Source organism: Carica papaya, chromosome 9, assembly GCF_054855325.1.
Source record: "Carica papaya isolate Zhongbai chromosome 9, ASM5485532v1, whole genome shotgun sequence".
NCBI lineage: Eukaryota > Viridiplantae > Streptophyta > Magnoliopsida > Brassicales > Caricaceae > Carica > Carica papaya.
In genome coordinates, this window is record NC_142317.1 from 9445903 (window position 1) to 9471305 (window position 25403).

The following is a 25403-nucleotide window of genomic DNA, read 5'->3' on the forward strand; positions in this document are numbered from 1 at the left end:
GAACTAGTGTAAAGGAAAGATTCAACTATATCATTTGAAATGCAATTCAAAATTCATGAGGTCACCGTACAATCTACTCGAATTCATTTTTCATAATCTGTTGAATCAACCTTAGGCATAACATGTTTACCATTAATGAAACCTAGTTTATTCTTTGCACCTAAAGCAATCTTCATAGCTCGTGTCCAAGAGAGGTAATTGTTAACTGTAAGTGGATTAGTAACTCGAATCATCGCTGGATTATCTGAGTTTTGCAACACAAAAAGATTTCGATCTCCTTCTTCATTACTTATGTTCTCAGTTGCTCTTTCAATTCCAATATTAGCATTCAAATCTTGCATTCTATTTTCCTCCATTATAGAAGCAAGTTATCAAGACCAGTAATCAAGAAAGAAAAAAAAAATTCAATAAAGCTGGATCAATTGCTTTGATACCATGATAAATTCATTACCAGATGAAAAAGAAGAGAATCAATCTTTTGTTCTGTAAACAAAGTTTGGACAAGTATTCTTTATATACAAAAAAAAAAAAGAAAAAAACGGTTACTGACATTTCAGCTTAGTAACTCTTAACAAACTAACTATAGGTAACTATACAGACTGAAGTAATACTTGTTAACTAGCTAAGTCATATCAGCGTGAATAATCTTCGTATATAACTAATAAAAATAAGAAAAAAGGATAATCTAATAATTTTACTTAAAAGTAAATATGTACAAAATATAAATCTAAATAAACATAACCTAATAAATTATTAATTAAAATGTTAACTACATATTAAAAACTAAAAACCTGCATACCCTTTTTTTCATAGCTAAAATTGGAAGAAAGAAAAGGCAAACAGTAAATGGTGGAGGAGAAAAACAGATGATTGTTATATGAAAGGAAAAGTAAATTAACATGTTATTTCAAAAGAATAAGAAAAACCAAAAAGTGAAAATTAAAAAGATTAAAAGAAAATATTCATACTAGTATTTTACATAGAAAAAGAGCCATATAAATATATATATGTATGTTTGTTCAACATAAAAACATAAATATGTCAGAAAATAATGTGAAAACAAAAAGTTACAACTATTTGAAGGATTTACAATGAAGAAATAGATATTGTATTCAGAATAATTTAAATACAAAATAGATAACCAGTTGTAAAATTTACTATAGACGGAAACCATAAATCTTAAATAGGTTTCCATTAAGAAAACAAAAAAAAAACTCTTAGTAGGTCATATTTGATAATTAATAGATTTCGATCCTCAATTTTAAACAATTTCTCAAAGACCTTTTAACAAAAAATTGTAAGTACTTGTCTTATTATAACAATAAATTTTAAAATTTGAGTTCTCAACTTAAACTATGATATTATCATATCATATAAATTAAATAATTTTAGTGATAATATTAATCTAAAAATATTACGATATATAACTTCATTAATTTCTAAACATGACCAGTAAGTTTTTTCCCATGCCTTGATAATCTTGTTGAGGATGTAAGGAAAATCCTTTTGCAACTTATGGATAACCTGCGGAAATCTTAGATAATTGGATGAGCTTCTTTAGATCCCCACTTCTTTTTTGAATTACTTGGATCCTCAGTTCTTAGTAACCAAGAATCTTACATAGTAGATAATGGAAATGACCAATTACTTGATGTTAAAGATCTTTCCACAATATATTTAGCTACTTGAAGGTATTATCCACATCCTATACTTTTAATTATATTATCACTATTTTTCTTAATCATTATGGCTGTCATTTCTTACTATCTTAGCCATCATTTATTACCACACAATTGGTATAGCGTGCAGATCAATGCTAACAAATGATAAAATTTTACTTTTGATGCTTGAGTTGTTTAACCATGAAGTATTAATTTCAAATGGATTCCAAGTAAAACCAATTCATATAAAATTTCATCAAATTTTTTTTTTTTTTTGAGATTTGAAAGAAGTTCTACTCATCTGAATGAATTGAAGTCTAATAATCATTAGCAATAACCTAATTTTCAATTTTTTTTGGGATAAATATAACAGTATTTATGACATAGATGATCATAACTCGTTGGAGGACTTACACGGGAAGAGAGCTTTCAGAAAATAGTTTCAACAGCAAGTAAGTCGTCGTTAATACACAGTTATTTCTTTCAGAAATTTGATCGCAAATGGTATTTTTACAAGGAGTCGTCTATACAAAGATTGAAAAAAGAAAAAGATACATGAAGTACATCACCCCGCCACTGAGCACTTCTACACATGAATGCTGCATCGATACACTGAGCTTTGAAAGAAAATGTTTCTGTATCTGAAGAATTGATATGAGGGTAAAACTCCATACAGTCAACTTCATAATATGGAGCAGGAGCAGACAACTTTCTTGGGTGGATTATCGACCTTCTTTTCTGTTCAACCAAAATCAGAATGTACAAGTAAGGAAATAGATGCAATAATTGAACAATGCCCTTTCATTAAAGAAAAAAATAACCCAATGTCCTTGGCAGAACTCTTCAAGTGCTTTTCATTCTGTTAATTAATCTAACAAGTCTTAACTTCTCATATGACAGATTTGAGATTGTCTAAACTCTAGTCAGATACAGCTGCCTCACTAAATTAGTGGCACAATCAAATGCTTGAAAGATGAGAGAACTAAGGAAATCTAGATTCATGAACTCATTTCTCCCTAATCGCTTACCATCATTCAGGAATTCTATTTGATTTAATTTTTCGGCAGCTGACTTTGCATTGCTGACTTTCCACCAAAAAGGAACAAGATACTGTAGAACACAGCTATAACAGAATCGGAAGGCTAAATAGGTAACAGGCTAGTTCCTCTTATTTACACAATACCCCAAGCATTAACAGCATCACAGGGTTCGCACTATTACATTGAGTGATGATGTTCAAAGTTTCAATATAATACCCTTCTCACTAATGACTAAAATAGCTTTCACTTCTGTCAAACTCCAGTTTCAACCCATATGCATACACAATAGAATCCTTGGATAAAGATGAGGAGATAAAGATCCAAGGGTGAGGATAGTCTGTTATAATTGAAGAAGAGCAAACGCTATCCTCTTGTAGGTTTGCATGACTGTTAAAGTGACATGAATGTTGAGAGCCAATTGTTCAATGTTTTCCTAACTGAAGCACAACCGGGATTTATTTCAGAAGCAGGTCTTAAAAGCTTATAGCACCACCTTATGTTGGTTCTTATTGATTGTCACCTCCAGGTAGGTCTGCCAACCACTAGTCATTTATTAAAATGACATGCTACTTAACAATGAATTTTAAGAGCCAGTTGTTCACCTTACTGAAGGACAAATGGGATTTAGAGGTTCTAAAATCTTATAGAACCAACTCTTATGTTGGTTCTTACCAGTTGATACAACACGTTCCACACAATGCAAGAGAGAGCATAAAACAGTCATTCATCTATAAGCTGAAAAGTCATGGAAGATATTAAGAATTACATAAACAGATTAACTCCAACAAATCTTTAATAGGATAAAGATAGAAAATACCTGTTTTAGTTTTGGCTAAAGACGGCTGTACAACAACATGCATTATGATAACACCCCCAGCAATCTCTCGGTCACCAAAAGGCATCTTACACTGACCAACAGTCTTGTTGTTCTCCAAAATTTTACCAGAACTTATCAGTTTCACCTCATTTACACCCTTAGGAATAATTGTTTTACCTAACAGAGAACCAAAAAAGGGAAGAAAAAAGCATTTATAGACAAAATTTTCAACCAATAGTGATATTACTGGCTTTTCTGTCCCTATAGATCATAGATACAAACTCAAAAAGCTTAAACAAATGGATATATTATTTAAAAAACAGATCAACCATAAAATCTTCAACTTGCACAATAAAACAGAATAATATCTTAGCAGAATTACCATCTTTCTTCTTCCAAAATCAATAAGCCCGAGTAAACCAGATGGGTTTTTCTAAAAATGAACCAAAACTCAGTTTGAGCATCTAAATTGACCAAAAAATCAACATCCTCAAAAGAAAGTTAACGAGAAGGCAAACAAACACAAGTATAAAACACGGAATTTAAAGAATAAATTAAGGGAGAAAAATAACGATGCAACAAAGAATTCGGCGGGTGAGCAAAACTAGCCTTTGGGCCAATCAGTGATGACCCTTTGCTTGAGCACATCGATCGTCGAAGCTGCCGAGTACTGGAAGGGACCGATGTCGGACCCATCGTACAACCTGAACTTTATGTCAACCAAGCCTTCCTCCGGCATTTTCAGTTGACTTTCTCCCTTCATCCACCGACAACTCGCCTCCACGTTTTAAGCCCCTTCTACGAATCGATTAGATACCACCTCATCAGATCTCAACTCAGAACTCCACACGATCCAATAACAAGCGAATTAAGAGGAGAGATCTGTAAGGGCAAAAACTTAAAAAGGATCTAAATAAGGAACTTGATAATTAGCACCACTTCGAGAATATTAATCGTAAAAGAAAAGAGAAAGATTCAGAAAGCTAACCAGATTATCAGCAGCTGACTATTAAGTTGAGCGTCTTGTATTTGGCTGTTTTTCAAGGTTCGGTGTGTTTCGGTGAAGTGAAGACGACAATAAGTGTGGCCAAAGGCATCACACCAACCGTAAAACGTCGCAGTTTTACTGTTTTTTTAAGTCTCCGTACTTCTTACGTAACCGCTTTTACTTTCTTCTCTCCCCCTCTTATGAAAACGGCGCCGTTTGACTCGGCGTTTTATTCTACCACAGTTCATTTTCTTCCCTCAAGTCGAAAGAGTCAAACCCGCAAGCGCCCAAAAAAAAAAAAAAAGAAAATCAAAATGAAGAGAAAGAGAGAAGAAAACAATCAGAGCAGCAGCAGCAACAATAACAACGACATGGAGATAGTTTGGCAAACCCCAGCAAATCCGCCGCAGAAAGAGGACTACATTTTTCACAACGGTAAATGCAAGCATAAGATCAATTAGAGTTCTCTAATCTGGATGTAGGACCTGCTTAGTTTGGATAATTATGGGGAGGAAATTCAATTTCTGGCGGGAATTGTGCAGGGAGGCGTCATGTTAGACCGTACTACTTTGAGTTCATCTGTCATGTCAGTAACTGTGTTTGATTTGCTCCTTTATGTTGTAAACTAATAACAGCTTTGATTCTTTCTCATATTATTATGAAAAAACAATTATTAAACCCTAGTTGTTCGGAATGCGTGATTATGCTGTAATCTGTCTGCTGCAGGTTAAGAATCGCTGGACGGGAAAAACAATAGTGGACTTGTTCGCCGAGGAGTTCAAAGGCCGACCTTATGATTACTACGTATTAAATTTTGTTTAGTCACTCCTGTTTTTGCTGTTTTGCTTAGTCTGGTTATTTAGTTAAATGCGCGTCAATTGACCGTATCAAACGCACCTGCTTGCTCATATTTGTCTTCTCTCTGTCGATTAGGCTTAATCTTTAAGAAGATTCATCAACTTAACTCTATTAGTGTGGAGCAAATTTAGATTTTTTTTTTTTGGAATCCGTTTAAACTAAAAGCATGAAAATTTTACTGGAAAATAATAAAAATTTAGCTCAGAGAGAATTTTAAGTGTTAGTACAATATATACTTAAAATTAATTTTACCATATTGTGAATTTTCAAATAAGTTTCACAAAAATTTTTAGCTTCTTCCTAACCCTTAACCTTCATTAAATTGCTACCTTGCTTATGTGATTGTGCAAACTGTATGTTGAAATGTGTTTCATTAATCTGTGCTACTCGCATGAATGCTTTATTGACCATGTGGAATGGCTGCATTTTTAACTAACTTTAGTGCTTGATACATCTCTTTTTATTATAGTGACTGTAAATTTATGATGTGTATCACTTTAGGTTAGTGCTGTCAAATGTGGACGGATACAAGTCGATGGGGAACTGGTGCCTGTTTCATACATAGTTAAATCATCACAAAAGATAAGCCACTTCTTACACAGGTTTACCTTGCCCTTTGCTGGCCCTATTTTGAATTCATTCTTTATCTGTAATATGCTTCCTTATTTTGGTCTCTACTCCCAAAGTAAGCAGCAAAACTTGCAGTGCTAATTGCTTCTGTAGGTTCTTTTTTCTGTTCCTGTTCTGCCAACTTGAAATTCTGAATATTTTTTCTTTTAAGATTTCAGTACCCTTGCCTTGATATTTTTACTGATATCTCAAAGGCTTCAGGCATGAACCCCCTGTTATGGCTTGGGATATCACAATTCTCCAGAAAGAACCAGAGGTGCTCACAGTTTGCAAGCCAGCATCTATTCCAGTAAGTCACAATTGATTTTGTGTCCTCCTTTGTGCCATCAGTTGAGCATATGAGCATAGGAGTTTAGGTTGTTAAATGTTTATCATTTCTGTGAAAGTCATGAAACATGTTTCTTATCTTAGGTTGAGTTTGAGTTGTTATTCTTTCAATGTAAATCCTATGTTGTTTTTTCTGTCATTGAATAAAATTTTATTCCTCATAACTTATGTCATTGTTGTAAGATTGTAATATTGGGGGAATTTGAAGTTCTAGTTCAAAAAAGGCTGCTCTATTTTGTTTATTGCGAGAATCTAGAATATATGTAATTCTTTTGGAATTAGATTATTTTCCTGCAGCAAATCATGAATAATAGATGTGTAATATAAGTTCTTCCATGATCCTTATGCTTGTGTTAATTACCATAATAAATAGAATATCAAACTTCCTTTTTTTTTTAAATTATTTCTGAATTTGTTGTCTATTCTGAAATTTTAAATTTGTATGTTCTTACTATTGTGTAGGTGCATCCATGTGGTCAATATCGTAAGAACACTGTTGTTGGCATCCTTCAGGCAGAGCATGGGTTGGCACCTTTATTTCGTATCCACACAATGCCTTTAAGCAGATATCATAAATATAAATAGAAAGATCTCAACAGGTTTTCTATGTTTGTGAACAAAATTGACTCGTATTTTGTTCTACTTAATTGTTTCGCGAAATTTGTCTTTTGATCATTTGCTGTAACAATTTTCCCTTGACACCATTGTGTTAGCTATTCACCGGTTGGACCGTCTTGTATCTGGACTACTCATCTTTGCCAGAAATGCTACTAGAGCAGATCTCTTTAGGCAACAGGTGATATATGAAAAATCTTATGAGAAAAAAACAAAAACTATCATTCTTTTGCATTCAATTAACTATATTTGGATTGTGGGAAGAGGAGGGAAAGGAAAGGAAGGATTAGATGCTCAATCTCTTTTCCCTTGTTTGGATAAAATATAATAATTAGTAAAGAAAAGAGAGAGATACTGAGTACCTCTGCCATTCCCTTGTAATTCTAACTTTTTCATTCCTTCAAATTTGGGGAATGGAAGAGAAAAGAAATGACTTAAGAATTTCAAAGAGAAGACTCTATTTTATCTTTACAACTTTACTTGTTATTCTATTTATAAAAGGTATTATTGACAATTTTCTAATAACAAATAGTTCCCTTTCCTTTATAAAGCTAAACCAAACATTACAACAATCCTTTTGTTTCCTTTACATTTTCAATTTTTAGTTATCAAAACAAAGGAAACACCTTCCCCTCCCTTCCTCTAAAATCATTCTATTCCTTTCATTTTTTTCCTCTCCATTTTTTTAGTACTTTTTTCCCCAAACATAGTGTAAAAGTTTAGGTTAAGTGGAACCTTTAACTGACAGATCCGTCATGCAGAGAACTTGAGTGTAGAGAGAGAAATGCTTAAAAAGGAAAATCAAGGGAGAGTTTCTTATTTTATGGCATAGTTCTTGAAGAGAAAGCAAATTGACATCTTATGGCTAAGAGAAATGAGTACAAAGATATTATTGACTGCTTTAGCTTGATGGATTGCCCCTTTCCAGACCTTGGCATGTCTTCTCCCTCTCCTCGGTCGGATTGGGGACTGCTTTCCTTTTGTCCACGGTCCTTATCCGTGCATGAAGCATCGCGTTTTGCATCAACACTTCAAAACCACTCCTTTCTCTATTATTTTAGCTTGCTTTTTTAATAGAGAGTTTCTTGGTCACCCTTTATGCTATAGGACAAATTAGGTTACTTTGCCTACTAAGAAATTGGGGAAAACCTACATATCACACATAGAGCTCTTAGGCATCACATCCAAGGGTTGATTGAGTCACACAATCAATTATGAAAAATTCTTAAAAAATTATTGTTAAATACCTAGATGATCAATAAGTGAAATTATAAAGTTATTTATAATAATCTTTAAGTACTTTTTTTTAAAAGTAGAATTAAATTAAGGAATAATAAAGTAGTAGAATCAAAAATACTAATCTTAATAAGAATTAAAAATTAATAGTAATAATATTAGAAATACTAATTCTAGTACAAATAGGAAAACATTGTAAGAAAAAAAAATTTGAAGTTACTAAAACTATAATATTGTACTTTCTAACTAGTATGATAGTTTGACACTTAAAATAATTATTATTTCTAATCTTTTTAGACATAACTCATTCTGTATCATTCTCCTCTGATTGGAGAAAGTTCACCCACGAGTTTTGAAGTTGCGAATAATGTAAAACTTGATACTCACGCTTTCCTGTAAAAATTAAGGAACTTTTTTGCTTGGTCATTCTCTTGAAAAAAATATATGATGAAAACACATAATTGTTTATGAGTGTGGAATCCTGATGGTAGGATGATATCAACCTGTTGACCAATTTGTGCTTCAACTTCATTCTTGAGTTGAAAATCATTAAGTCCTAATTATTGGGTTAGGTTCCTCTTTGCATTGAACTTCTATAAAACTCTCCGTAGGTACTGAAAAATCTTGAATAACCTCAACATTGATGGACTCATTTTCTTTATGTTTTCCACTGATTGAAGGTGCTTTTGTTGTTTATATTTATTCATTTATTCTGTAGCTGGAGATTTTAAAGCTTTATCTTTTATGCAGTGTATAAAACAATGAATGTTAGTTATCCCATCATATTGAGCTTTTCGATCACAAAGTTAATGTTGACCTAGAAGAATATGTGTGAACATCATAGGAACTACATCACACAAGATTAGATCACTACAAGGAGCATGACAAATAGAAACAAGATTGTTCAATTACCAAAATGCTCGATTTATCCATCCATACTTAGTCTATGTGGCTGGGGATGTGATTGTGTTCAACGATTGAGTCGTTCAACTGTAGATATTGAAACAAGATTTCTGCAACGTTCTTTGTGAATGATAAGTTTCTTGTACTTATTTTCAGAATGAGCTACAGTTTGGAAAATTAGAGAATACTTTGGATCTTTTTCTATGTTAACTGCACAATTGTTCTCAATTACAATCAAGAAAGACTTGTCAATCCTATTATCTTTTGATGATGACTCACTCTCTTCCTCATGGTTCCACATGCTTTAAAATTTTTCCAATTACTCACTTTTGCAAAAGGTACTTCAAACAAGAAAAGTAGATAAAAATATGTCCTTTCGAGCTACTGAAACTGGTCTGAGAGAGAATAAGCTGGTCTGGGTTGACCAATTTGGTTAAACCTAGTTCAAAAAGTTAAAACAGATCATGGAACAAAATGGCCCACTCATCTGGTCACTGGATGGCAGTGGCTGTTTGGTAGTTGGCTCAACCAGAGGTGATGGTCTCAGATCGGAGGCCAGTGTAGGACATGACGGCACAGAAATCTAGATTCGTGCGAGGCAGCGGCTATGGGGGCTTGCACTGGCGAGTGGCGGTTTCCAGTGGAGTTTTGCCGTGGGGCTTCGGGGTAGGCCGGTTGGGCCCTTCTAGAGTGGGTAGTGCTGGCGGTGTTGATCACCTTCGGCAGGTGCCTATTGAACGGTGCTGATGATTATTTTACAGTTTTTTTGAATTCTTTTTCCAATGAGTTTGGGACTGTTTTCTGGTGTAGGATTTTAAGCATCTAGGTATAGAGTTTTTCTCAAAAAAGAATCTAGGTATAGGATACTTTTAGCTTGAATACCAAATTGATAATTTGTCTACTAAGAAATTAGAGAAAACCTAGATATTATACCTAGGGTTTTTAGGCATCATGCCTTAGGTTGATTGAATCATACAATCAACTATGAGAATTTCTCAAAAATTTATTATTGAATACTTGGATGATTAATTAGTGAAATTACAAAATTATTTTAATAATCTCTAAATAATTTTTCCTACCTAGAATTAAATTAAAAATTAGTAAATTAGTAGAATTAGGAATACTAATCCTAGTAAGAATAATAAACTAATACTAATAATATTAGAATACTAATTTTAATACAAATAGGAAAATACTAATAAGAATTAAACTCTTTAGTTACTAAAACTATAATATTATATTTTTAAATAGTAATGTAGTTTTATATTTAAAAGAATTATTATTTGTAATCTGTTTAGGCATAATCCATTATGCACCACTTTATGAAGCAAGACCTTTAGAAATCCCTTTTCCGAGCAGGAGACCAATTGGTTAATGGAGCCGATGACTCGAAAGGAGCCCTACCCATAATCTTGTTCTCACAAAAAATGGTACCAAAAAAATCCTGTATCATGCCTTCCATGTCCAGGCAATTCGAGGAGTGATCAGAATGAACCATATGGAGGAGACTCTGAATTATCCTGTCCTTCATTTCCCCAAACATACTGAGAGGATAAATCTATTGCTGAAGTTTCTGATTTTGATTTTCATATTACCAATGTCAATCTGTATGGCTAGTATACAAGTTTCTGATAGTTTTGCCTGTGTTACTCCTATGACCTGTTGATAGAAAGATCTGCATGTTATCTCTTTTTTCTTTTGGCTTGTGTGTGCTTATTCTTGCACATATACTGCTTGACTGATTATAAGCCGAGTGTGTGAGGTTAATATAGAGTTATGCAAATGTGAAGTCCATGTTTACTTCTGTTTAGCTATTACTTGATCACAAGGTTTCGTAAGTGACAACTATTTGGTTTATTACATACCACTTTCTCCTTGAATCCAACAAACTAGAAAGAAGAGGAGCAATTAATTTGGGTAGATTATATGAAATCTTATCTGTCTGAAAGAAGCTTTTAACTTATGGTGCCCTTTATGGGACACAGCAGTTTGAACTGTCATTTTGAACCTCACTGTTCTTTATCGCAATAAAGTTGCTTACTTTTTCCACAAATTTAATGTATGTCTGAATGCACCATGTGATCTTTGCAGATTGAAGCCGGCATGGTGCAAAAGCAGTATATTGCAAGAGTCATAGGGGTATTTCCAGAGGATGAGGTATATTTTGTCATATTTACTACTTTTGAAACAATTTCCAACTAATGGTAGGGAAGTGGATTATCTCAAAAAAAAAAAAAAATTATCTCAAAAAATTGTAGGAAAGTGGACAAACAGTCACACTTCATGTCTTTGCATAACCTGTTACATCAAAGATTTTCATGGATGTTACTCTGTTTCAAAATTGTTCTAGAATACTTAGTCAGGTCAAGGGTGGAACTTTGTTCTTTTTAAACCTTTAACTTGCATCATGAGAATTGTTTTTGATCTAATCATTTTTGTTATTGGCAACCAACTTATCTTAATTCTTCTGGGGTTTGCCATAAATTCATGATCCAAGGTGGTGTTTTTTAAAGCATTTTTTAGTGATTGCGGCTTGTGGCACTGCACCAGGCCAACTAAAGGCCACCCCTTTCTTTTTGTTGTTTACACTAACCTTAAAAGAAAATGCTCCTATTTGTTTCCCAGTATTCTGATTATGTCCTGATAAAAAATATTTTTTATTGTTCGATAAGGTTTTAACAATAAAAACTACTTGTCTTCATTGCTTAAATAATTTTCTGATAAAAATTTTGTTATTACATGTTATTGATTTTAATGTTTTAACTTATTGTTGTTTCATATAAATTTCATATCTTATTCTTATACTTGGTAATTTTATTTTTAAAGACTTTTCTACAGAAACAGTGAAGGCAATTTTATTTTATGCATTGCCACTAATATAAAAAGTTTTGCTATGGTAAGGCGTACCGTCAAATAAATTCATTGGCTACTACATCAACTACTCAAATTGATAATCATTTGTGATGTTGACATAATTGAACTTTTAGCTTAACTACATGACGGAGATACTGGGTGCAAAGTACTGCTTGAAAGCAGAGTGACTTGACCTTGTTGTGGTTGAATTTGAGGAACCCGTAGCATCTGGCCTTCAATAAATTATCAGTAATTCACTGAGTTTCAGTTTGATGAAACTTCAACAGTTAGTACCATATATGGTATCCTGTATTTTTAAGATTAATTATTTCCTGGTTTGACATCTATGTGAATTTTTCTTTCAGAAAGTTGTTGATGTTAACATAAATTACAATGCTAGAGAAGGAAAAAGTACTGCGGAGGTGAGGTTTTGCATTCCTTCTAATTATAAACTTATGATGATTTACAATTGCTTCAACTGTGAGGTGAGAGGGCAAGAATAAAAGGGATGATAAGTGTGACTTATTGGGATGGAGGGCTGAACCTGTGCAATAGTATGCCCACTTTTAGTTTCATGGTTGCCCAATGATACTGATACAGGGCTTTAGTTCAAGTTGTTGAACAATTTCAACCCAGCTACATAATGCCCCCTTTAGTTGTCCTGGATTTTTTTATATTTTTGGAACTGGATTTTTGATTATCAATTTCTCCTTCAAGTTAATGCTAAGACATATAGTTTTCATGTCAGTTGGTGGATCCTAAGTCTTACAGAGCATACTTTAAGAAAACAACTCTAGCAGTTTATTCTCTCTTTAGTTACATTGGATAAGTGCCAGTTCTTCTGTTTTGGAATATTTATTTGCTCCTGTTTCTAATGAGGACGTGACTGATTTGGTGTATCTGTGGACCTTTTTTTTTTTTTTTGAAATAAATATATCTGTGGACCTCATAATCTGTATGTTACAGTTCCTTTCCTTTTGTCTAGAAAGGAAAAGTAGTGTTTAGAGTTTGTACAATGTCATGCAGTCCTGAGTGCTTTTCATTAAGAATTCCTTTCTCACCTTATTAAGTGTTGCACTTTGCTTAATGATCAGATCAGGAATTTGAATGCTGTTAGGAGGTAACTGACATAAGGAGTTATTTTTTTTTTTCTTTTTTGGCTAACAGAATCAAAGTCAAATTCTCTTTATGTAGGAAGGCCAATCTTGTCGTGATAAACCTGTCAAGGGAAAGGCTGCACGTACAAAATTTACTAGGATATGCACAAATGGAACTCATAGCATTGTACAGTGTGAACCAATCACTGGCCGGACTCATCAAGTAAGACACATGTAGCCTTCACAAAGAATCTAAACAAGTTCATAAGGCCACCACTTTGTGAAGTTGTTGCTTCTTGTTAAAATGACCTCAAAATATCCGGTGCTTTTTCTTCATGATTTTCTGCTTATACTTGAAATATTTGTTGTGTTTCATTATGTCTGATAGGTTGTTATTCTCATTCTTAATGGCATTCTAAGTTCCTGTTTGGTTTTAGAAAAATGTTCTTAATTTTCTTTTATTTTTTCAGAAAACATCATTTTCACTATGTTTTGGAATGCCAGAAAACCCACAAGTGCTTTTTGAATTGCAAGGATTAGGAAATAAATGTGTTTGGTTTAACTAGCTTTAATTTTTTGAGAACACAAATGAGAACAATATTCTATTTCCGATTTATAAGAAAACTTGTTTGTTAGTTTAGAAAATTACTTTTCTAGAAGGATTATAGTGAAAATTTTGCACATTAGCACCTACGTTTTGGAAAGCAGATATATAAGATCATATCTGTATAGAGGGAATCACTGCTAAGGTTGAAAGAAGAGGCAAGCAGAAAAAGAAGTGTGAGTAGAGAACTTAAAGAATTAGAATGCTCAGTAATTATGAGGAGAAGAGGACAGGATGGGAGGCAAGAGTTAACAAAAATCTGCTTATTTGCAATTCTTCATGATTAGTCGTATTATTTCATGGAAGTGAGCGCCATCAACAATGTTAGGAAAATAGCTTTCATTAAAGGGGCTCTGATTAAGGGAAGGGAGATGTAGTGCCTCTTTAGGAAACTAAAGTGCTGGAGATGTCTGATTTCTAGTGAGAAGCAGTTGGGATATGTGTGATTAAGATGTCTTGATTTTCTTACAATAGGAACAGCTGGTGGTATTTTGATTACATGGAAAGATAGTAAACTGCAGTATTGAGAAGCATCAGTTGAAGGTTTCTATTTTTCATGAGGTCCTTCTTAGGAGCTCAAACATTTTTTTTTTCTGAAATATTTAGGAGCCCAAACTTTAGATGGATCGTCTCTGGTGTCCATGGCATTGATGAGCGGTTGGATCAGAATTGATGTGGGATGACCTTAATGTTGTTGGACTTGGAATGGGCTGTTGAATGGTAGCAATTTTAATGTGGTAATTTTGTAGCATGAGAGCTCCGGTGGCAATGCTTCTTCTCTGTGTTCTCAGGAATTTTGTAAACTGTGTGGTCTCAACCTTAGGGATTTACCCTTGAAGGGTAGTCAAGCTCTAGAAGGGATGAGATTTTCATAACAGAATCTAGGTTTCTCTGATATGGAAGAAGCTTATCTGCGTATTTCTCAAATTTTCCTATTGTGACCCACAATTAATAATTTATCTCTTTGCCTTGACCTAAATGACCTATGCTGGGGCTGTGGAAGTTAATGGATTTTATTGATTTGGTGAATTCTCGGTGGAATGAGAAGGCCCCAGTGGGTATGCTAATGGACTAGAGCGGTCGTCCATAGTGTGGCTCTTAGAGATTGTTAAGGTGGAGGGGGTAGCTAAGATTAAGGATTTCCGATCTATCAGCTTAGTTGGGAGTGTCTACAAGCTTATCACGGAGATGTTAGCCAGAAAAATGACAAAATGATGGATAAAGTGATAGATGAGTGTCAACATATTTTTGTGGAAAACAGATTATGGATGTGGCACTAGTGGCTAGTGATGTAGTAGATAATTTGCTATTTCTGAATAGAGAAGGGATTTTATGCAAGCTTTATATAGAGAAGGCATATGATCACGTAAATTGGAGATTTGTTGAATATATGCTAACGAGAATGGGCTTTAGAGAGAAATGGTATAAGTGGATCAACTCCTATATTACTATTACATCTTTTGTGGATCAACTCCCTTTCCTGGTTAAGTCTGAATGTGCCTGAGTGACTGCATAACCATGCTGATACTCATGCAGCTTGCGGTCCACTCTGTTTGTCAGGTCTAACACCTCCAAAATCTTGCCAAGTGATGAAAAACTTACTTACACTATCCCATGAGACAAATCCAAGCAGCGACCTCATGCTTAAACAAAAACATAACACTCAGGATTGACAAAATATATTGAAAACGACGAGTAATTACTCCTTAAAAATTAAAAACTAAGAAAAGACATTATTAAATGTAAGGGTAGAGAAGTAGTTATAAGTTATAGTCGTTAGCTTGACTTTCTTTTGGAGCTCAGTCTCTCAATTTGAAGTCTTCGGTTGCCGGATTGAACCATCCTAGAAAATATGGCTTAAGCTCCCATTTTGTTGTCTCCACATGTGGCTCTTCCTTTGTTCCTAGCACAACGTCTGATAGAGATTCACCTTCCAACTCTATCACTTCCTTTTTCAAGTTAGGATCCTCCTCTTCAATTGTGTTTGATAGCATGAGACATCTCTCTAAATTTTCTTCCTTTAGAATGGTTTGTTGTTGTTTATTTACGCACTCATCAATAATACCAATTGCGCAACACATATCATCCAAACTAATAGAAGGATTTTTCATTGCCTTCTTGATATCAAAGACTATCTCCTCCTCACTGAAACTAGGAGTTAATTTACCATCCTTTACATCTATTAATGCTTTAGAGTCTTTCTCTTATTAGAAAAGATATTCTTAATAAATTTTGCATATTGTGGCATCTGCATCAAAGTCTCAACAAATGGAATGTTAATCTATAATTTCTTAAAGATCTCTAAAAATCTAGCAAACTTAGCATCTTTTTTTTCCTCTCTAATTCTATCTGGGTAAGGAAACTTATTAACATCTACACTAGAGTTTGTATTAAAAATTGTAGAGTTAGTATTTTTCTTACTTTGCTCTTCCACACTTACCTCAATTGGGTTTGATTGAATTACCTTATCAGTTTTTACCTTTAGCTTTGGCTCCTCCAACACCTTCCCATCTCTGAGTATAATGGCCTTGATATGCTCTTTGGAATTAGTCTCTGAGTTACTTGGTAATGACCCTTGAGTTCGACTCGCAATAGTATTGGCAAGCTGTTCAATTTGTCTCTAGATTCTTCATGGAAGCCTCATGATTTTGCAACCTTCCTTCGGTAGAGTTAATAAACCTTGTCATCAACTCTTCCAAGTTAGATTTATTTTCTTGTGGTGGAGAATACTCTTGAGGTTGGAGTCCTGGTGGTGGTTGTCTCCCTTGATTCTTATTATTGTTCCACGAGAAATTTGGGTGATTTCTCTAACTAGGATTGTAATTATTACTGAAGGGATCATTTTGCTTGCAAGAATTATTAACAAAGTTAGCTTGTCCAGGAAAATTATTAGCAGCAAATGTATTACCTGACACTCTTAATTCGAGTGTCCTCCTCCAAAAGAATCACAAATAGCTGTCGCTACAGTTGATTTTTGCAATTGCAACCCTCGTAGATTCTTATTCAATGCTTCCATTTGAACTGCTAATGCTGTAAAAACATCTATAGTATAAATTCCAGCTGTCTTCTTTGTAGATTGTCTTTCACTAGCCCATTCCCTTGAGTTGGCAGCCATCTCCTCTATCAATTCATAAACTTTTTCAGGTGACTTCATATATATTGAACCTCCACATGAAGCGTCTATAATGCTTCTAACTTGACTATTAATTATATTGTGGAAGGTTTGTACTTTCTGCTAAATAGAAAATTCATCTTGACGACATCTTCTTAGCATATCCTTGTATCTCTCCCATGCCTTATATAGGGCCTCTAAATCTCCTTGCGAAAATTTAGCAACCTCATTAATTAATTGTGCAATTTTAAAAGGAGGAAAATACCTACTAAAGAATTTTTGCACCAATACATTCCAAGTAGTTATGGAGTTCAGTGGTAGTGATTGTAATCAATGTTGTGCTTTATCCCTTAAAGAGAAAGGGAAACGGCTCAACGTATTTGTATATTCAGAAACTCCATTGTACTTGAAAGTATCACAAATTTGGAGGAAACTAGTTATGTGTTGGTGTGGATCTTCACTAGGCAATCCTCCAAATTGACAAGTATGTTGGATCAACTGTAGTATTGGTGGTTTGATATCAAAATTGTTAGCTTGAACAACAGGTCTCAAAATGTTTGGACTTGTGCCTTCCAATGATGGCATGACATAGTCTTTCATGGTGCGAATAGGTTGAGCACCTCTAGCGCCATTATTGTTTTCACCTCCTTCAAGAAGATTGTTTTGATTTTCTGCCATGTTGAGTTTACGGTTTGCTCTTTTTCTTGAATGACAAGTTTGTTCTGGTTTAGGATTAGATTCTGCTAATAACTCCTCAGAATTTCTGGTCATACACTAGCAAAACTTGAAATAGAAGAGAAATAAATTAAAAAAAGTAAATTATCAAATTAACAGCTAATAACAATATACTAATTTCTAAATAAATCTTTGGTCCCTAGCAACGGCACCAAAAATTTGATGCGTTCTAAAAAACATTAGCAAATGCATTAGTCGTATCAGTAATATAAATATGAGAATCCAAATATTGTCCCATGGAGACCAAATTTTATGAATCAATTATTATATTGAAAACCGTTATTTGAGAAATAATAATTGGATGAGAGTATATTAAAATAAAAATATAAAACTAACCAAAATTGTAGAGAATTGAATAACCATAGTAAATTGAAGATGAATCAATCAATAAAACAACGTTAGAGTCCACAATTTTCCTAAACTTGCGTAGATATCAATTTCGATAATGAATTCTGAGTTAAGATTGGAAGGTTAATTTTAAAGGCTGGTTAACCTGGACATCACATTTCATATTTAAATGAAACTCTTATTCAGACACTTCCTTCGAAATCTTTATATAATAAACCCAATTATTTGACCTTATTTAGGAACACGAATACATGTCATAAGTCAATTTCAGATTATCTATTCGAACAAATTTATTATTAAACCTGTTATGCAAAACCCTAATAATCATGCATTGAAATCTCATCAATTGAAAATCCTAACTTCTCTATTCGACACATCATTAAGAAATTCAATCAACAAAATATCCATATAAGCATTTAACTCGATGATTTTGCATAAAATTAACTCATATATCAATAATCAACATCAATACCCATTATAGTTTAGAGTTCATGTTTTCTCTAATAAAAGAAATCTACTTCATGATTAAATCGAGAAAATAAAAACTGAAACTAAAAGAAAATATAGTAAAATGAAATCAAGCTCGGGATTGTGTCTTCGTCTTGAGCTTGATCTCCTATCCAATTGAGTTTTAAGTCTTTAAGGAAGAAGAAGAAGAAAAACTCTAACTTAGAACAATCTCTGAATTCAAAGAGTGCTCCTAGAATACTAATATTATGTCCTATATATAGTAGGGTAAATAATAAAATTTCCTAAATACAAATTTTAGGTGAAATAGGAAAGAGAATAAAGCATCCTAAGCCATTTAGGAAACCTAAACATTATACCTTTTCCGCATGACCATGCGCCTGCTCATGTGGATTTCTGTTTTCAAAATTCTGTGTAGAAAGAGACTCAAGGACTGATGTGCATCACCACCTGCATGAGCATGCATCTGCCAGTGCAGGTTTCTGCCATTTCGTACATTCATCCTAAACTTTTCAAACTTTTTCGAAATCACTTAAAATTCATAAAATGAAAAAACTAATAAAAATTACTCAAAACTAACAAAAACTAAAGGAAAAATAATCCTTATTGTATATAAAATACAACATTATCACCTACTTCTACCTTGCAAGAATAATTTCCTGATTTGAACCTTGAGGACAAGATTTCTGTAAAAAAAGGGAGTAATGATATAGTTCGACGTTCGCAGAGACAAAGGGTACCCAATCCCCATTGCTTCAGCGACCAATTGATATGATCAATCAGTTATCGAACACGGTTTCCAGCAATTCAAATTTAGATAAACTTAAGTAGTTATCTACAGTTATTTGTATGTCTAACATAGTAGGAAAGCAGTTGTATTCTACATTCTATTTAAGCATGTATGTCAAGAGAATGTAAGTATGATTTGTTAGTAATAAAATCAAGGGTATTTTTCACTTTAAGAAAAAATTACTAATTTATCTCTGTTCTGACTGGGATCTTATTAAAATCTCAAGTATTCAACACAAGATTTTCACAGATTTAAGGAAGGATTTGGAAGAGATCTTGGTGTCTTTCTTTACCTCATAAATTCGGCCTTAATTTTCCTTTTTCTCGACTCAAGATTCTTATTAATTAAAGAGAGGTCTTCACCACTCAAGCGGTTTCCTCAAGGGGATGACATATCTACATTATTTTGGCCTGAATCTTTCCTAATGTAAATTATTTCTTATCTTAATTAAGATTTGCTTTCCTGTGTAATTTGTTACAATTAGATTAGAGGATTTATTTTCTTGTATTTTACATGGTTTACAATTATAAATAGGTATTTAATTTGTGGTTGTAATTATTAAATTTTTTATCAATAAAAATTATAAAGTTTTAACTTTCAACGAGTGAGATATTCTTCATCATTTTCGTTGAGAGGGAATTGATTCAACTTATCAAGGTGACTCTTGTGGTGTTCTATTAATTACTTAATTTTTCTAATTATCTTAGTTTTTACCATTTATTGATAGCAGGTTAAGTAGGAAGGGTTTATTTAAAAAATAAGTCTTTCGTGCTGATTAAAATTGTATAAATTTTGGATTGAATTGTTGTTCCTGGGTTCCTCATCACGAAGTTCAGTATTGTGGATAGAGGATGATATTCTAGACTATTACCAAGACAACATAGGGAGGGGTGTAGGAAAAAAATATGCATGGGAAGCGGTAAATTTCAAGAACGCCTTAGATGGAGAGCCATAATGGGCAGAGAATCAGCTTTTGGATGGACTCTTGGCTTGGAGGAGGAGTGCTTAGAGGTAGGTTTCTATAGATTTTTGTTATTGCACTGTACAAGGATCTTTCAGTCCATGAGTCATTCAGAGACATTGGATGGGAAAGAGAACGACATGTGGAGGTGATGAGAAACCTTAATGACTAAGAAATAAATGAGTATTCTCTTCTGAGCTCATTATCTTATGTATTTCTGAATTAGAGTACTAACCAACCAGTTTGGAGCCTTAACTTAGTAGGAATATTCATGGTTTAGTCTTTCTATAACTACTTAGTTAAGAATGATTATGTAGAGACTAATTTTCCTTTTTGGCAAATTTAGAAGGTGAATGCTCCTTAAAGAGTTGCTTTCTTTATTGGGAAGCAGCACTTGGATGTATGCTTACTATTGACAAGTCAATGAGAAGGGCAAAGATCATGGTAGATGACTCCTTTCTCTGCAGGAGGGCGGATGAATCTTGTAACCATAGGTTGCTTTGGTGCTCACTTGCGTACAAGTTATGGAACATGACATAAGTTTCTGGGGATAAGTTGGGTAATGGTTGGTAAGTAACGAATCAGATTTGGGTTTGGAAGGGTATTAGTTAGGGGAAGAAACATGTGAGACTCATTCATGTTGATGGTGTGGGAAGAGAGAAGCAAAAGAGCATTTGAGGGGATGAAAGATGATTGACAGGGTTTAGAGATAAATGATTCCAGATTCTGAGTTTTTTGGTTGTAGGTCATCATCTATATTTTATGAAAGATTTTAAGGACCTTACTGATATCCTAATTAACATGTAAATAATTTTATCTGTGTTGGTATCCCCTTGGTGCTCATAATTAATGATACATACCATATTTTTTATTCTTTTAAAAAACTTGTAATCTATTTAGACATAACACATTCTGCATCAGGTTGGGTCGTTTCTGGATTTGTGAAGAGGGGCTATGTGCTTGGAGTGGTATTCACGGGGATAAGGGATTGAGACTCATCCAGTTGGCTATCTTTTGAGTGATTTGCAAAAGAGTGGAATAGAAGGACATTCAGGAGCACTGAATCTAATTTTGACAATCTCAAGAACACGTGGTTTCATACCTTAAGTCTTTTTGTTAAAGGGTCATCCGCTGTATTCTAGTATGGTATTCTAGTATGGATATTAGGGACCTTATAGACATTTTGATTGATATGTAAATATCATATACGAGCTGGATCTCTTTAATGTTGATGAATATAAATATTTACTTTTTATCTCAGAAGAGAAGTTGATTTTTATGAGTATGCTCAGATTCTAGAATGCAAGATTGGTAGTTTTCCCATCAAGAAGTACCTTAGTCTGCCTCTAAGGCACCAAGAGATCTCTCTTATGCCTAAGATAGAAAAACATATATCTGGTTGGAAGTAGAGATATTTATCAAAAAAAGGAGAAAATTTACTCTTCCTCAAAGTGCCTGATCAAAATCCCCCCAACTTACTTCCTCTCCCTTATTTCTATTCCATGGAAAGTTCTCAACTGTATTAAGGGTATCTAATGTCGATTTCTAATGGGACCATTTGGGTTAGCACAAGAAGTACCATTTACCGGCTTGGAATCATGTGAAGTGTCCTTTGAAGGATGGGGGCCTAGGTATAATGTCCTTGCAGGGTTACAATCAAGCTCTACTGCTCAAATGGAAATCACAGTTCTTCTCTTGGAAAGAATATTTATGGTGGAGCTTTAGGGCCATGTTTAGTTTGTCGTCAGATGGGTGGTGTTCACGCTCAGGTAGAGTATGTTTATGGCTCTAACCCTTGGAAATATCAGAGGAACTGGTGATCTGGGCAATCATAGTTATTTCAAGTAGGGAAGGGGGCTAGCTTAGATTCTGGGCTGATCTCTGGTGTGATGATAGGCCTTTGAAAGAGGCCTTTCCTTTATTTACTATTTTGCCAAGTTTAAGGAGGCAAAGCTTGTGGATTGTTTTGAGGGGTACTATGGTGGAATCAATTCCAGCATCCCTCTCCTTTGAAATCGTAATGATTGCAAGGTTAGCAACTGAATTTCTTTTTTGGCTCAGATGGAACATATCTTTATTTAGCCGGTTCAAACGGTACTCTTGTTTGAGGCTTTCTAAGCATGGAAGCTTTTCTTTAAGGTCCTATGACAATCATTTGTTTGAAGACAAGATTTTTGACTACTTTTGGTGGAAACAAATTATGGAGTAAGTGGTCTTGGGAATTGCTTTTTTTAGCTGAAAGGTAGCTTGGGGTAGGATTTTAAGGATTGATAATCTCATGACTAGAGAAAGAATAATGGTTGGCAGTTGTTTTTTGTGCCCCAAGGAGAGTAAATACTCTAACCATATTCTTCTTTGTTGTCATGAAGCTAGAAGGTCTTGGGATTTCGTTCTCCAGCTTCGAACCTCAGCTGGTTTTCACTACTCTATTAAGGATGGATTATGGGCTTGGAATGGCTTCAACTGTCCAAGTTGAGGAGGAAAGTTTCCAGCTCATCCTCCATGTCATTTTCTGGGTCAAATGAAAAGAGAGAAACAAGAGAGCTTATTGTCTTTGGTGCTTTTACTTTCATGTATACTATACTTACGAAGGAATCCACTCACCCAGAAAAGAACCAGAGCACTAGGGCAAAAGAATAAAAAGAAAAAATAACATTGTTTTTTTTTACAAAATTTTTACTAAAGTAGAAGTACACTGAAACAAAAGAGCTGATTTTTCTTTTTCTAATAAAAAATGCAGCAACAAATCTGAAAGGGAATTGGATAGAAGTACACTGAAACAAAAGAGCTGATTTTTCCTTTTCTAATAAAAAATGCAGCAACAAATCTGAAAGGGAATTGGATTTTTTATGAAGGGAATTCAAATGATATATATATATATATATTGTATTCCTTTTGACTAGGAGTGGCTACTTTGTGATCGGAAACCAAAGCAAGTAGGTTTACTAAGTTCTATAAACTTCGCTTTTATACCATTCCAAGAAATAAACTGATATATAGTTCTTTTTTTTTAATAATGTTGTAGCAGTATGTATATTTACAGAGAATCTATGAATAAGGGAAAAAAACTAGAAATAGAATCTAAATAAATAAGATGTTAACTATAATAGAGCGTAGCTGTATAGGATATTAACTATGTAGGAAAAGTCTATATCGGAAATACCCTACCCTATTTTCTTTTGAACTATATGGGAAATATTCCTATTCTCTAATAGCTACAAGTGCAGAAAAATTAGAGCTCATTTTCTTGTTAGTTTTCTAGAACTCTTTTAATTTTCAACTGGCAGACATGTTTTTTCTGCCATTTTCATTTCCGGAGAAAACAAAATAGGAAAGAAGGGTTATTTTCTCAAAACCGACCCCATTCAATTTTTTTTTTTGTCAAGCTGAGCATGTTTTTATTTGTTTCTAGAGAATAATTATGATTTTTTTTTTTAGATAAAGAAAATAGTCATGATTTCTTTTTCTACTTTTTATTTCCAAAATTCATGCATTTATATATAAAAGATGCACTTAAAAGTAATGATGAGAATGTAAAGTACTAAAATAATTGTTTTAAATATTTTTTGGAAAACTGGCTTTTTTTATCCTCAAGTACACATAAACATATACCACTATACTTTTTTTTTCCTGTGTGTTTGTGTATGTTATGGAGGTAAATTTTTTCTTGAGATTAGGAAAAATTCCTGCAACTTACATTTTCTATTTCCTAAAAAAACATAGCAGCTTCTAAATGCCTTGTTCTGGGCTTGGTTATCTCTTATACTTTTTACTTTTGGATAGTTGAGAAGTTTCTTGTGTTTCGATGTTTGATTGCTTTCTTACTCATTCTTGACTAGCATTTTAAGCCTCTTGATTTGGGCTTCCTTCTCTTTTAAGATTTATTTTCTGATAGTAGAGAAGTTTATGTTTTTGGTTATTGTTTTCTTTTCTTTTTTCCCATTTTTGACGCAGAATCCATCTTTTCTTTCATTTATTTTCTAATTGTTGAGATGTTCCTCCTACCTACCAAGTTTAATAGCGACTAGTGTGGTACTTGGGTTTAAGTCTGAACCTTGAAGGTGTAAGACATACTAATTTTTATGTTTACTCATCTGATTTTCTGCTAGTTGGACAAGCTATAAAATAATTATTTTAAACTCTCTCTCTCTCTCTCCCCTTCTGTCCTCTAGATACGTGTTCATTTGCAGTACACTGGCCATCCAATAGCCAATGATATGCTTTATCTCTTTGACCATGTGACTGATCGATCAACTGAAAGAATGAGTGCTGATAGAGCTGCTGCTAATTCTGGCCATACTAAAACATTCTCTTCTGATGGGCATGAGTACTCCAGTAAAGATTTCAGCATTGATCCTATGTGCACAAACTGCCCAAACTTGGGTCCAAAAGGGTAAGGGAAAATGTAGAGGAGCATGCCTGCAGAAATGCAAATTCTGACGTGTCAAATTTAATGTAATGTATCCTTCTCAAAGGATAATAATTTATTCTGAGCATGAACTATTCATTAGAATATTGTTTATAATACTATTGGCATCTTATGTTATGTGGTTGGTTATTTTGCCAATTGACATTTTCTGGTAGATTGTAACTCTTCACTTTTTCCCTTGATAACATCATGGCGAGACAGCAAAATAGGCAACTGCAAACAATTGCAACTGGTCTTTTCGCGTACGAAACAAAATAAATTTTAATTAATTAACAAGACAATATACTTTTGAGTGCCAATATCTATGGAAGAGAGAGCGCACTTAATCCCAACAGGGTTAGACATTAGACTTTACCTTGCCAAAAATGTTCTTTTTTTGGAGTTCCTGAGGGTTAGGACTTTGATGCCTCTTGAGAGCTGCAAGTATAGATGTTTTAAATCCATAAGAAATCCATCTAGATTATTCGGAAGTATGCTCCCAAAAGAAAAACTACAGGACACAGCATAAACTGCATGTTGATTCTCCAAATGATGTTTGAAATTGCATTTGTCTTTCTAAAACCAATTTTCATTTTCAATCATCATTCTCTGATTATTCCTTGCTGACTATTCTCTTTTACTGGTCATCTTGCTTACAGATATGACGGCCGTGATGAAGCGCTCTGGCTACATTGTGTTAGATATTCTGGACCCGGATGGACCTATGAATGCCCATACCCAGATTGGGCATTGCATAGCTAATGAGTCTGTATTTAATCTAGAGAGAAATCTATCACTCATTGCCTCAAAGTTCTGTTAAAATAGGTTTAGCAATCTGTGGCTGGGAGGTGATTCATTTTGTAGACAAGGATTGTCCCGTGGAACATATAATTTAACTATGGATGTATGTAATTAACTATTTTGATTTTGAAAATTTACCATTTTTTTCCTA

General features: G+C 33.8%; 2 protein-coding genes across 7 annotated transcripts; one reads left to right on the plus strand and one right to left on the minus strand.

Moving 5' to 3' along the window:
* Nucleotides 1-2088: 2088 nt before the first annotated feature.
* On the minus strand, nucleotides 2089-4641 carry LOC110822962 (membrane-anchored ubiquitin-fold protein 3). 3 transcript variants are annotated; one of them, XM_022053184.2, is made up of 4 exons: nucleotides 4507-4641; nucleotides 4128-4400; nucleotides 3519-3695; nucleotides 2089-2399 (listed from the first exon to the last, which is right to left on the minus strand). In XM_022053184.2, the coding sequence occupies exons 2-4, from the start codon at nucleotides 4279-4281 to the stop codon at nucleotides 2344-2346; spliced, it is 387 nt and encodes a 128-aa protein (XP_021908876.1). In that variant the 5' UTR covers nucleotides 4282-4400; nucleotides 4507-4641; the 3' UTR covers nucleotides 2089-2343. The 3 variants fall into 3 exon arrangements, with proteins under 3 accessions (XP_021908876.1, XP_021908878.1, XP_021908877.1); XM_022053186.2 differs by having other exon boundaries at nucleotides 4128-4415; nucleotides 4507-4636; XM_022053185.2 differs by having other exon boundaries at nucleotides 4128-4427; nucleotides 4507-4630.
* Nucleotides 4642-4759: 118 nt separating this feature from the next.
* Nucleotides 4760-25403, plus strand: LOC110822961 (Pseudouridine synthase family protein). 4 transcript variants are annotated; one of them, XR_015816450.1, is made up of 12 exons: nucleotides 4761-4941; nucleotides 5049-5092; nucleotides 5233-5310; nucleotides 5866-5966; nucleotides 6196-6283; nucleotides 6784-6862; nucleotides 7035-7117; nucleotides 11167-11232; nucleotides 12294-12350; nucleotides 13123-13248; nucleotides 24216-24498; nucleotides 25111-25403. XR_015816450.1 is itself a non-coding variant. In XM_022053183.2 (12 exons), exons 1-12 carry the CDS (start codon nucleotides 4821-4823, stop codon nucleotides 25211-25213), a joined length of 1167 nt encoding a protein of 388 aa, XP_021908875.2. In that variant the 5' UTR covers nucleotides 4762-4820; the 3' UTR covers nucleotides 25214-25403. The 4 variants fall into 4 exon arrangements, 3 of the variants coding, with proteins under 3 accessions (XP_088067839.1, XP_088067838.1, XP_021908875.2); XM_022053183.2 differs by having other exon boundaries at nucleotides 4762-4941; nucleotides 24216-24436; XM_088211713.1 differs by lacking the exon at nucleotides 13123-13248 and having other exon boundaries at nucleotides 4760-4941; nucleotides 24216-24436.

What these genes read in the sequence shown, in the direction of transcription:
- LOC110822961 (XM_022053183.2), top strand. Translation starts at nt 4,821, where the DNA reads ATGAAGAGAAAGAGAGAAGAAAACAATCAGAGCAGCAGCAGCAACAAT. An exon ending in AAGGAAAAAGTACTGCGGAG is followed by an intron (nt 12,351 to 13,122) that starts GTGAGGTTTTGC and finishes CTCTTTATGTAG; the next exon opens with GAAGGCCAATCTTGTCGTGA. An exon ending in CCAAACTTGGGTCCAAAAGG is followed by an intron (nt 24,437 to 25,110) that starts GTAAGGGAAAAT and finishes TCTTGCTTACAG; the next exon opens with ATATGACGGCCGTGATGAAG.
- LOC110822962 (XM_022053184.2), bottom strand. Translation starts at nt 4,281, where the DNA reads ATGAAGGGAGAAAGTCAACTGAAAATGCCGGAGGAAGGCTTGGTTGAC. An exon ending in CATCACTGATTGGCCCAAAG is followed by an intron (nt 3,696 to 4,127) that starts GCTAGTTTTGCT and finishes GTTCTCTGTTAG; the next exon opens with GTAAAACAATTATTCCTAAG. An exon ending in TTTAGCCAAAACTAAAACAG is followed by an intron (nt 2,400 to 3,518) that starts GTATTTTCTATC and finishes TTGGTTGAACAG; the next exon opens with AAAAGAAGGTCGATAATCCA.